Genomic DNA, 12,635 nt, shown 5'->3' with positions numbered 1-12,635 from the left:
CATAATATTACTTAACTTTAGATCACAATAAATAACCATCGACTCACAATTATCATGGAGGTAATGCAATGCACAAGCTACATCAATTGCAATATAATGTTCAACGTAACCTTTGCTATGCTACCACATATGAAGATTACTTCCAATAATAACTTGAGATGTTTTCTATGTTTTCTTGTCATCATAGGACATGGAGGTAGCTTTAGCTCAGTACACCACCACAAAGTTTCCTGTTTCCTAACAATGATATACTGTTTGCCTTTGCAAAAACTCCAACTGTTGGCACCTCTCCTTTCAAATCATTGAAGGAAAGATTCAAATGTTTCAAGGAAAGAAGCTTTTGGAATCCTCTAGGTATCTCTCTGTTGAGCATATAACCATTAATGTGCAATCCAACTATAAGCTTAGGCTTTTAGTTGAGATGGAGCACATGCTTCAATTTGGTATCTACGCATACCCTATAAGCGATGGGCGTGTTGAGCATATTGAGCATTAATGTACTTGAGATGGAGCACATGCTTCAATTCTCTCCACTAGCGATTTGGTCTTTTTATACAGCGAAAAACATATATTAAGGCTAATTAAACAGCAAACTTCAAACTTAACACAATTGGTCAAAACATATATTAAGGCTAATTAAACAGCAAACTTCAAACTTAACACAATTGGTCTTTTTTATACAAAGAAGGTCTTTTTAATCTTGTGTAATTCCCTGGTCACATCATGCATATACATGCGATCCATTGGTGATCTTGAAGCACAAGTGAGTCCAATTTTGAAGATAGAGAAGAAGAAACTGTGCATCTTGCTCTCTTCAATCCCCACCAAATTGCCTTGACTGCTCAGCTCTTCATCTGGTTTTGTTCCATGCTGGCTTTCTAGGCAGGCTAAAAGCAATGGGTCTACTATCTCTATCGCTTGCTTTGGTAGCGTTGTCTCAACGTAATCATAGAGACTACAACAACCATCATTAAACAAATCATCCACGGGTCTCTTTGCGGTGAACATTTCCAGTAAAAGGATTCCAAAGCTATATACGTCTCCTAAAGTTGATGCATGTGCTCCCATTCCATATTCTAAATTCAAATAATTTGTCATGAAAAACAAACCAAATGCCTTTGAGCATGGCTGTATAGTATGTATATCCCATAAAAATATGATTTATGATTTTGATTTTCTCATATAGATAATGATGGAAATATGTGGCAATTCAAAGCTATAATAATATTATTACCTGGTGGAACGTAGCCAATGGATCCCTTTAATCCGATTGAAAAAGTCTGCTCTCCAGATGAATTTTCAATTATTTGTGAATAAAGCCTTGATATCCCAAAATCTCCAATGTGAGCAACTAAGTCTTTGTCAAGAAGAATATTACTTGGTTTTATATCACAATGAATAACTGTTGGTTCACAATCGTCATGGAGATAATGCAATGCTGAAGAAACATCAATTGCAATGTTTAATCTTTGAAGAACACTTAGAACATTTGTCCTTGCATTAGTTGAATGATTATGCAACCACGTATCCAAATCCCCATTTTCCATAAACTCATAAACTAGAGCTTTGAATTCATTACCTGCAAAATCACAACTCGAGCAGCAGGTCAAAATTGGAACGAGATTTCGGTGGCGTATGTTCCTCAACGCTTTACATTCTGCAAGAAAACTCTTTGAAGCACCATCCTTTAGGAGGTCAAGTACCTTTACTGCATATGTTTGTTTCCCACCTTGCTCAAATCTTCCTTTGTAAACAGAGCCAAAGCTTCCCGAACCAATCAAATTTGTCTCGGAAAAGCCACCGGTTGCTCGGTGCAAGTCGTTGTAAGCTATCTTGGATAGCTTTTCAACATTGGATAGCTTAGAAGACTGCTTCTTTTTATCCTTCTTCCAGTGCAACAATAGAAAGGATGCAAGGACCAGAGCCACACTAACACACGTGAAAAGAACAATCATAAGTAGCTTTAGATGCTTTCTATGTTTTGGTTTTTTCACCGGACATGGAGGAAGCTTTAGCTCAGGTATACCACCACATAGATTTTTGTTTCCAAGTAATGATACATTGGTTGCCACTGCAAACACTCCATCTTTTGGCACCTCACCCTCTAGATCATTGAAAGAAAGGTTTAAGTATTGCAAAAGAGGGAGCTTTTGGAATTCTCTCGGTATTTCTCCAGTCAACTTGTTGTTTGAGAGATCCAAATACTTAATGTTTTTCAAGGAAACCAAAGAAGGTGGGATTTTTCCTTCAAAGAGATTAGCATGCAAATCAAGATATTCAAGGCTTAAACAATCCCCAATTGTTTCTGGAATTTTGCCCCATAATTTGTTTCCTGGGACGTCAAACACATTCAGTGTTTTCAATTTGCCTACGGCAGGAGATAAAAAGCCAGTGAATGAATTACTAGAGAGATCAAGGTACTTAGACAAAGAAGGCAACTCGAAAACTTGTTGAGGAATGGTGCCAGTAAGTCTGTTACTCGACAAGACCAATTCATTCAAATTCCAAAAGTTTCCCACACTCGAAGGTATATTGCCATCTAAATTGTTGTTGTCCATATACAGTGAAGATAGAGAAGTTAGGTTAAAAAGTGATGGTGGTATTTTTCCAGAAAATTGGTTCACACCTAAATACAGTTTTTGTAGTTTTTGCAACTCACCTATCTCACCAGGAATAACACCCGACAAGAGGTTTTCTCGAAAACTTAAACCCGTCAAGCCAACTAGATTTTTTATTCCTACTGGTATCGTTCCAGATAACTTATTCCACCCGAGAAATAATAAAGAGAGCTTGGATGAGAGGTTAGCTATGGTGTCTGGCAATTTACCTTCAAATCTATTTGTTTGAATTGAAAATGCATTCAAATTGCTACAATTTGACAGAGAGGCTATAAAAGCCAAGTCAGTGAGGGGATCATTGCCACCAAGCAAATTGAGCTCAAGGTTCAAACGCTGAAGATCTTTCAACATTCCAAGATTACCAGGAACCTTGCCTACAAAATAGTTTTGTGATAACTCAAGATTTTGAAGCTTAGAGGCATTGGGAAATGAAACAGGGATGGTTCCATGGAATTTGTTGGCACCAAAAAAGAAATCTTTCAAGTTTGGCATGGTGTCTCCTATGTGGCTGGGAATGGTTCCTTGAAGTGAGTTTGCTGTCACTGAAAAATATGTAATTGAAGTCTTATTGAAGAAAGCAGAAGGAAGATTACCAGACAGATTGTTTACAGCAAGTGAAAGAGCTTTTAAACCCCAAATTTGTGCAATCTCATCAGGAATACTCCCCTCCAAATGATTGTACAACAAGGCCAAAACTCGAAGCGATGAAAAATTCCCAAAAGCTGGAGGGATTTCACCGGTCAACTGGTTATTACCCAGATTGAGTAACAGTAACTCCGGCAAATAAACAAGCTTTACAGGAAGCTTCCCATGGAGGCCATTTTGATAAAAGTTGACTTGCCTGAGTTGTAAACAGCTACTCAGGTTGACGGCCGCCAATTCTCCGGTCAGTGCATTGATAGACAAGTTGAGGTATCTTAGTCGAAACAAACGGCCAATTTCGCTGGGAATTCCACCGTGAATTTCATTAGCGCTAAGATCAAACCCCCTGAGGAATGTGAGATTTCCAATATGAGGAGATATGGTGCCAACCAAGCCCTTCCCAGGAAGCTCCAAAGCCACAACTCGTCGGTGTCCATGACCGCAACTCACTCCAGCCCAATTGCAGTGATGCACGGAATCATTCCAGGAGTTAAGTAATACTCCATGAGGATCATAAGAAATCTGGTGTTTAAAATCTAAAAGGGAAATTCTATCGGTTTCATTTGAGAGTGGAATTATTGTCGATAATGCAGTGAAACTGGGAAGGATAAGACATAATAGGCAAAACACAAGATGAAGAAGAATACTAAGTGCAGGTGATGATGAAAAATAATAAGAGAGTGATGATATGGCTTTCTCTTGCCTCATCTTCATCACCTCAATCTCTACAACTCGATCAATGATTGGGTTTGCATGAATAAAGCTTATGATAAACTAATTCACTCATGAGTTTCCATATATATATGTAAAATACGACAGATCGACAAAATTTCTTTTATGATACTTTAGGAGTTAAGTCAATTTATGACATTATTGTACTCTAATTTACTACTTCAATTTGATTTTGTTGAGCTTATAATATAAGTATGAATAAATAAATTTGCAGCCCAAAATGGACTCAGCCACCTTTTGAGAATTCTAATTATCAGTAGGTTTTTGACTAGTCGATTTTGGACTTAATTAGAAACTGGAGGCAAATACAACGTGCTGTGTTTCCTTTTTCAGTTAGTTTTATACGGAGTATTGTTTTATATTTTTTGTCATTAATTTCTTCGACTTCTTACGTATTTTGTTACTGTGTAAGTTTTTTAAAATATTTATAATTTTTTAAAAGGTAGTATCTAACGGCAAATTATGCTGTGCATTCGTATGCACCCTGCATGGTGCATACGGATGCACAGCATAACGCTCCGTATCTAACTATCTGTCTTATATTTTGATTATTTTCTCAATCTTTTTTCAACCCAAAAAATCAATATCATATCCTTACTCGGGCCTGACCACCCATTTTTCATAAAATATTATTTTCTTTAGTGTTTGGCTAATAGTTAGAAAATTATCTACTATGTTTGGTTGAAAAAAAATAACACTTGTCATTTTATGTTTGGTCATTTATAAAATAAAATTATTTCTTATAAAATATTTAAAATTTGAAAAAAAAAAAACTTCATTTAAAAAAATGGTCTATGAGTCAAGACATAAATTTTTATTGTTTGATTCAACCAATTCCAACTTGAACAAACTAAAGAAATTGAGAAAAAAAAAACTTAATTAAAAAACAATGGATTATGGCAAATTATGATGTCGAACCGTTCCAAAATTGTTCATAATTATGAATATATAGTTCAAAAATTATGAACATATAGTTTTATAATTATGAACATAGAGTTGTGAACATAATTATGAACATATTGTTATGAAATTATGAATTTAAAGATTCAATAATTGTGAATATGAAGTTAAAAAATTATGAATATATAGCTTTATAATTATGAACATATAGTTCAATAATTATGAACACAGAACCGTGTCCACCTTGCAAGGTGGACACGGTTCCATAGCATAACGATTGATGGATTATAAACTAGGCCTTATCAAAAAAGTTACGCAAATTATGCCCTGGAAAAGTGTTCACCATGAATGGTGAACACGGGTCTAAACGGTGACGTTTTTACGAAAAAAAATTAGTTAATGTGCTGTTAACGACACGCGTTTGTTCAGATTATGAATTTTCTGTTATGAGATTATGAATGTATTGTAAATTCATAATCTCATAACAGAAAATTCATAATCCCATAAAAGAAAAACATTTATTAAATTATGAAAACATTTACTGTGTAAGTTTTTTTAAATATTTATAATTTTTTAAAAGGTAGTATCTAACTATCTGTCTTATATTTTGATTATTTTCTCAATCTTTTTTCAATCCAAAGAATCAATATCTTTACTCGGGCCTGACCACCCATTTTTCATAAAATATTATTTTCTTTAGTGTTTGGCTAATAGTTAGAAAATTATCTACTATGTTTGGTTGAAAAAAAACACTTGTCATTTTATGTTTGGTCATTTAAAAAATAAAATTATTTCTTATAAAATATTTAAAATTTGAAAAAAAAAAAAAAAAAAAAACTTCATTTAAAAAAAATGGTCTATGAGTCAAGACATAAAATTTTATTGTTTGATTCAACCAATTCCAACTTGAACAAACTAAAGAAATTGAGGGGGGAAAAAACTTAATTAAAAAACAATGGATTATGGCAAATTATGTTGTCGAACCATGTCCATCTTGCAAGGAGACATGGTTCTAAAACTGTTCATAATTATGAATATATAGTTCAAAAATTATGAACATATAGTTCTATAATTATGAACATAGAGTTGTGAACATATTGTTATGAAATTATGAATATAGAGATTCAATCATTGTGAATATGAAGTTCAAAATTATGAATATATAGCTTTATAATTATGAAAATATAGTTCAATAATTATGAACATAGAACCGACACAGCATAACGAGTGATGGATTATAAACTAGGCTTTATCAAAAAAGCTACGCAAATTATGCCCTGGAAACGTGTTCACCATTATGGTGAACACGGGTCCAAACGGTGACGTTTTTACGGAAAAAAAAAATAGTTAATGTGCTGTTAACGGCCCGCGTTTGTTCAGATTATGAATTTTCTGTTATGAGATTATGAATGTACTGTAAATTCATAATCTCATAAAATAAAAATATTTATTAAATTATGAATTTTCTGTTATGAGATTATGAATTTACAGTTATGTAATTATGAATTTTCTGTAAATTCATAATCTCATAACAGAAAATTCATAATTTCACAGAAAATTCATAATCTCATAAAAGAAAATTCATAATTTCATAACTGCACATTCATAAATCCATGCCTGCACATTCATAATTTATGAATGTTGAAGAAACTTGCGCGAAGAGGAAGTGAAACCGCGAAATGTGAAAATGAAGAAGAAAAGTCGCGCGGTTAATTAAAAAAAATAAAAAATAATAATAAATAAAGAAAGATAACGGTGCACCGTTACCGTTGGGACCGTGTTCACCCATGGATGGTGAACACGGTTCTATGACATAACGATTGAAAAAGTTATGTTTAGACTGGTCCGATAAGAATGAACTAAAGAGAAAAAAAAAAATCAAAATTTTTTTCTCCGTAGGGCCCAACATATTATTCTGTGGACCCGGATCCAAAGATACACAATTTACATTCTAAATGTTCATAATTTACCTTTTAAAAATTCACAATTTATAATGATACTGTATTATATTCACAAATTCTCAAAACTTAAAAACACAATTTATATTCTAAAAGTTCATAATTCTAATACTAAAAATACACAATTTAGGACCAATGTTCACCTTGCAAGGTGGCCCTGGTATAACAACTGGTAGGGCCCATATTTTTGTTGTTTGGAGCTGGTGGCTGCATCCGCACGCAAATTATGCCGTGGAATCGTGTTCACCGAGAATGGTGAACACAAGTCAAAACGACGTCGTTTTTAGGCAAAAAAAAAAATCGCGGATGTGGAGTTAACGGCGCGTTACTGATCAAATTATGAATTTTCTGTTATAAGATTATGAATTTCATAATCTCATAACAGAAAATTCATAATCGCATAACAGAAAATTCATAATCTCACAATGGAAAATTCATAATCTCATAACAGAAAATTCATAATCTTATAACAGAAAATTCATAATCTCATGGTTCCAAAGTGAATGTGTAGGCATGGTTCCAAAGTGAATGTGCAGGCATGGATTCATAATTTATGAATGTCCGTGATTTCGGACGGGAATATGTAGGCATGGTTCCAAAGTGAATGTGCATGCATGAATTCATAATTTATGAATGTCCGAAACTCCGAAATTATGAATGTAATGAAAATTCATAATCTCATAACAGAAAATTCATAATCGCATAACAGAAAATTCATAATCTCATAACAGAAAATTCATAATCTCATAACAGAAAATTCATAATCTCATGGTTCCAAAGTGAATGTGTAGGCATGGTTCCAAAGTGAATGTGTAGGCAGTCACGTAATTAAAAAAAAAAAAAAAAAAAAAAAAAAAAAAAAAAAAGATAACGGTGCACTAACACCGTTGGAACCGTGTATGGTGAACACGGTTCCATGGCATAACGTCTGGCATCCGCAGATCAAATCAGAAACGGCAGAGCCACTGTCTTGGCTAAAAGAGAAATGTACATGGATTGACAGTTAGCGAATATGTTAACCCACACCCTTGTTAGGGCGATTGATTCTCAGTCTGGTCGTTTAGTTAAATTTGATACTATTCCTGGTCTTCTTGTATTTGTCACTTTTTAAATTAATAGATGAGCTGGTTTATTTTCAAAAAATAAAAATAAATACTTTTTTTCAAAACGATCAGTATACATGGATTGACAGCAAAGTAAATTTTGTACTCGAATTGATATACAAGATTTAAAACAAACACAACACTTAATGTAAGAACATAGAAAACATTTGCAGCTTGTTCCCCATGATACAACAAAAGCAGAATCCAAGAAAACGTTTACATCAAAAGAAATTTAAGCTTTTCTTAATTGCTAGCTAGTTCACCCATGGAGAAATTGTGTCACAAGATATGTTTGCTTATTTTTATGGGAAGAAGGCCTTTTTAATCTTCTGCAATTCCCTAGACACATCATTTATATGCATGCGATCCATTGGAGATCTAGAAGCACATGTGAGCCCAATTTTGAAGATGGAGAGAAAGAAGCTATGCACCTTACTCTCTTCAATTTCCACCAAATTCTCATGATTGTCCGACTCTAAATCCAGTGTTATTCCATGACTGCTTCCTAGGCATGTTGTTAGCAATGGGTCTACTATCTTCCTAACCTCATCCGACAACGCCATCTCCACATATTCACAAAGACTGCTACTTTCGCCATTGAATAAATCATCGGTGGGCCTCTTTGCTGTGAACATTTCCAACAAAAGGATTCCAAAGCCATAAACGTCTCCACATGTTGATGCCTTTGCTCCTATCCCGTATTCTAGGACCAAATAATTTATGAAGAAGAATAAATCAAACATGATAATTAATAGAGCATTTTTTTCATAGTTGGGGAAAGAATTTCATAAACATAAGGTACGATATATGAATATGGTTTTATTTTCTCTTAGCCTAGATATGAAGTTAAAACTTGTATAAATAGTATTCTTACCCGGTGGAACATAACCAATTGACCCCTTTAGTTCAATAGTACTTGTCTGTTCTCCAGATAAATTTTCAATTGTACGAGAATAAAGTCTTGATATTCCAAAGTCTCCAACATGAGCAGTTAAGTCTTTGTCAAGCAGAATGTTACTTGGTTTTAGATCACAATGAACAACCGCTGGTTCACAATCATCATGGAGATAATGCAACGCAGAAGCTACATCAATTGCAATGTTTAACCTTTGAAGAACGCTTAGAACATTTGTCCTTGCATTAGCTGAATGTGTATGCAGCCACGTATCCAAATCCCCATTTTCCATAAACTCATAAACAAGAGCTTTGAATTCATTACCTGCAAAATCACAGCTCAAGCAGCAGGTCAAAATTGGAACGAGATTTCGGTGGCGTATGTTCCTCAACACTTTACATTCTGCAAGAAAACTCTTTGAAGCTCCATCCTTTAGGAGGTCAAGTACCTTTACTGCATATGTTTGTTCCCCACCTTCCTCAAATCTTCCTTTGTAAACAGAGCCAAAGCTTCCAGAACCGATCAAATTTGTGTCGGAAAAGCCATCGGTTGCTCGGTGCAAGTCTCTGTAAGCTATCTTGGATAGCTTTTCAATTTTGGATAGCTTAGAAGACTGCTTCTTTTTGTCCTTCTTCCAGAGCAACGATAGAAGTGATGCAAGGACCAGAGCCACACTAACACACGTGAAGATAACAATCATAAGCGTTAGATGCTTTCTATGATTTCTTTTCTTCACAGGACATGGAGGTAGCTTTAGTTCAGGTATACCACCACATAGCTTTTTGTTTCCAAGCAATGATACATTGGCTACCACAGCAAACACTCCAGCTGTTGGTACCTCCCCTTCAAGATCATTGAAGGAAAGGTTCAAATGTTGCAAGAAGTGGAGGTTTTGGAATTCTCTGGGTATCTCTCCAGTCAACTTGTTGTTTGAGATGTCCAAATACCTAATGCTCTTTAAGGAAATCAAAGAAGGTGGGATTTTTCCTTCAAAGAGATTAGCATGCATATCAAGATGTTCAATGCCCAAACAATCCCCAATTGTTTCTGGAATTTTTCCTGACAATTTGTTCTCCGAGATGTCTAATGCGTTTAGAGCTTTCAATTTTCCCACGGCAGGAGATAACGAGCCACTGAATGAATTACTTGAAAGGTCAAGGTACTTAGACAAAGATGGCAAATAAAAGATTTGTTGAGGAATTGTGCCATTGAGTCTATTATGTGACAAGTACAATTCATTCATATCCCAAAAGTTTCCCACACTTGAAGGTATATTGCCATCTAAATTATTGCTATAAATATCAAGTCCAGCTAACGAGGTAAGGTTATACAGAGAAGGTGGTATTTCTCCCGAGAACTGGTTTTGTTCTAAACTCAAACCTTGTAGTTGTTGCAATTCACCTATCTCACTAGGAATAACACCAGAAAATCGGTTTTTTCCTAGGGCTAAACCAGTCAAGCTAGCTAGATTTTTTATTCCTATTGGAATTGACCCATGTAACTTATTGTTTCTTACGTCTAAAAGAGTGAGTTGGGATGAGAGGTTAGCTATGGTGTTTGGCAATTTACCTACAAACCTATTTCTACCTAGGAAAAGTGTTCCTAAATTACTACAATTTGATAGAGAGGATATAAAAGCCAAGTCATCTTGGACTCCAGTGCTACCTAGAAGATTGTCCATAAGATTCAAAATCCAAAAATCTTTAAATTTCCCAATATTATCTGGAACTTTACCTACAAAATAGTTCTGTGATATATCAAGAAACTCAAGCTTAGACGCATTGGAAAATGAAGTAGGGATAGTTCCATGAAATTTGTTGATGTCCAAATAGAATGACCTCAAGTATGGCATGGTGTCTCCTATGTAGCTCGGAATGGTCCCTTCAAATGAATTATCAGTCACTAAAACAATTTCCAAGAAAGTCATATTGAAGAAAGCAGAAGGTAATGTACCACTCAGATTGTTGACAGCAAGTGAAATAGTTGTTAAACCCCAGCACTGTGTAATCTCAAGTGGAATATTTCCCTTTAGATGATTCTGATGCAAAGCCAGCAATACGAGTGATGAAAAGTTCCCAAGAGTTGGAGGAATCGTACCGGTGAGTTGGTTAGTACCCAGGGAAATTTTTTGCATCTTCTTCAGATTGAACAAGTCTGTAGGGAGACTCCCTTGGAGGCCATTTTCATAAAGGAAGATTCTCCTAAGTTGTGAGCAGTTGCCAAGATTAATGGCAACTAGCTCTCCTGTTAGTGCATTGACAGACAGGTTGAGGTGTCTTAGTCGAAACAAACGGCCAATTTCTCCAGGAATTCGGCCCTGCAAACCATTGCCACCAAGATCAATAGCCCGGAGGAATGTGAGGTTTCCAATATGAGGAGATATGGTTCCCACCAACCCCATATCAGGAAGCTTCAAAGCCACAACTCGTGGGTGTCGACGACCGCAACTCACTCCTTCCCAAAGACAATGATGCAGGGAATCATTCCAGGAGCTAAGTAATGGTCCATTAGAATCACCAGAAATAATCCAGTGTTTAAAATCTAACAGGGCGATTCTATCAGTTTCATTTGAGAAGTGGGGAGTTGATATTGAAGTAGGGAAGGTAACAGCACATATTAGGCAAAGCAGAAGATGGAGAGAACAAAGTGCAGATGATGGTGAGGAAGAGATGGTTTTCTTAAGGTTCATCATCTTGATTAAGAGGGTGATATGTTTTTCTCACATGGTGTTATACTACTTATATACATATACATATGCTAGTTGAATCAAGAATCCTGCTAATTGCCCCGCGGGCTAATTCAGTCCGTTTGACTGATTACTTTAAAGTCTTATTCTAGCGGCAGTGTGAGATCGTTGGAAGTGAGAAGACCTTGACTAGAGGAGATGAAAATATTTAAATCCCGTCTGATTCGGGAAAAATATTTGAAAGGAAATGGAATTGAAATTCCATGGAAAAAGAAATTATCATTCTGTGAAAAAGAAATAACTGGGAATATAGATTCAGTTGATAATGATAATAAAAATAATAAGGGTAAATTTGTCCAACCATGCAATCCATACTTTCTTCCCAACTTTTATAGAAAACAAAATACCACCCCTCCCTTGACAAACTTTTTTCCTCAAAACTAAGGTGGAAAAAGTTTTCCATGAACCAAACATGTTCTTAGTGCTCAAAGAGTACAAGTAACTGAGCTAAGGGTGGGAACCTTAGGACTGACGCTCGCGATTTATCTCATCTATCAGTTCTTATGCAGGGTTAAATTAAAAACTTTTGATTTGTCTAACATAAATTGAGATACCTAATGTATAAAAATAAAAAATCCACTCTTAATCAAGATGGACTGTACTCCATCACCCAACAATTTTCTGATACGCGTGTTTGGCAGGTTGATCATTGATGTCGTTAGACTTGGAAAGTGTAGGCAAATATGCTTCGTGCTCCATACGCCATGACATATATATATGGTTCATCTTTGTCAAGTATGTTTGAGTGCGCCATGACAGACAGATTAAAGTCTGGCAATTTGATCAATAGGAATAAAGAGTTGTACTACATGTATTCCCTAATCTTACTCTCTAAATTTTATTTCCTGATGTGGCAGATTCTGATAAGATATTTTTTGCATGTGAGTTCCAATACAAGTGTCTACATCAAGATTTAGTATGTGGGAGCACAAGTTAGGAGTACAATATGAGAGTACATGTAGCATTTTTCAATAATAAAAGTGAACCAAATCAAAGCTGATAATAAAAAATTAAAATGTAACTTCATGGCAGAAACTTGAT

The 12,635-nt window shown here is 35.2% G+C and overlaps 2 protein-coding genes across 2 annotated transcripts; both read right to left on the bottom strand.

Annotated features, from left to right (window-relative positions):
• Positions 1–552: 552 nt before the first annotated feature.
• On the bottom strand, positions 553–4,014 carry LOC109152315 (putative receptor-like protein kinase At3g47110). The gene is made up of 3 exons (XM_019299933.1): positions 1,235–4,014; positions 656–1,076; positions 553–593 (listed from the first exon to the last, which is right to left on the bottom strand). The coding sequence occupies exons 1-2, from the start codon at positions 3,972–3,974 to the stop codon at positions 676–678; spliced, it is 3,141 nt and encodes a 1,046-aa protein (XP_019155478.1). The 5' UTR covers positions 3,975–4,014; the 3' UTR covers positions 553–593; positions 656–675.
• Positions 4,015–8,255: 4,241 nt separating this feature from the next.
• On the bottom strand, positions 8,256–11,540 carry LOC109152222 (probable LRR receptor-like serine/threonine-protein kinase At3g47570). Its single transcript, XM_019299810.1, has 2 exons — positions 8,828–11,540; positions 8,256–8,656 (listed from the first exon to the last, which is right to left on the bottom strand). The coding sequence occupies exons 1-2, from the start codon at positions 11,538–11,540 to the stop codon at positions 8,256–8,258; spliced, it is 3,114 nt and encodes a 1,037-aa protein (XP_019155355.1).
• Between the last annotated feature and the right edge of the window lie 1,095 nt (positions 11,541–12,635).

Source organism: Ipomoea nil, unplaced genomic scaffold (assembly GCF_001879475.1).
Source record: "Ipomoea nil cultivar Tokyo-kokei standard unplaced genomic scaffold, Asagao_1.1 scaffold2403, whole genome shotgun sequence".
In the NCBI taxonomy this organism is placed as follows: Eukaryota; Viridiplantae; Streptophyta; class Magnoliopsida; order Solanales; family Convolvulaceae; genus Ipomoea; species Ipomoea nil.
Note: the sequence above shows the minus strand (reverse complement) of the source record. Positions and strands in the feature narration are given on the sequence as shown.

Bases quoted from the DNA above. Each gene is read 5' to 3' on its own strand.
- LOC109152315 (XM_019299933.1), bottom strand. From the start codon at position 3,974: ATGAAGATGAGGCAAGAGAAAGCCATATCATCACTCTCTTATTATTTT. The intron at 1,077-1,234 runs GTAATAATATTA...ATTTGAATTTAG, and splicing joins CATTGGCTACGTTCCACCAG to AATATGGAATGGGAGCACAT.
- LOC109152222 (XM_019299810.1), bottom strand. From the start codon at position 11,540: ATGATGAACCTTAAGAAAACCATCTCTTCCTCACCATCATCTGCACTT. The intron at 8,657-8,827 runs GTAAGAATACTA...ATTTGGTCCTAG, and splicing joins AATTGGTTATGTTCCACCGG to AATACGGGATAGGAGCAAAG.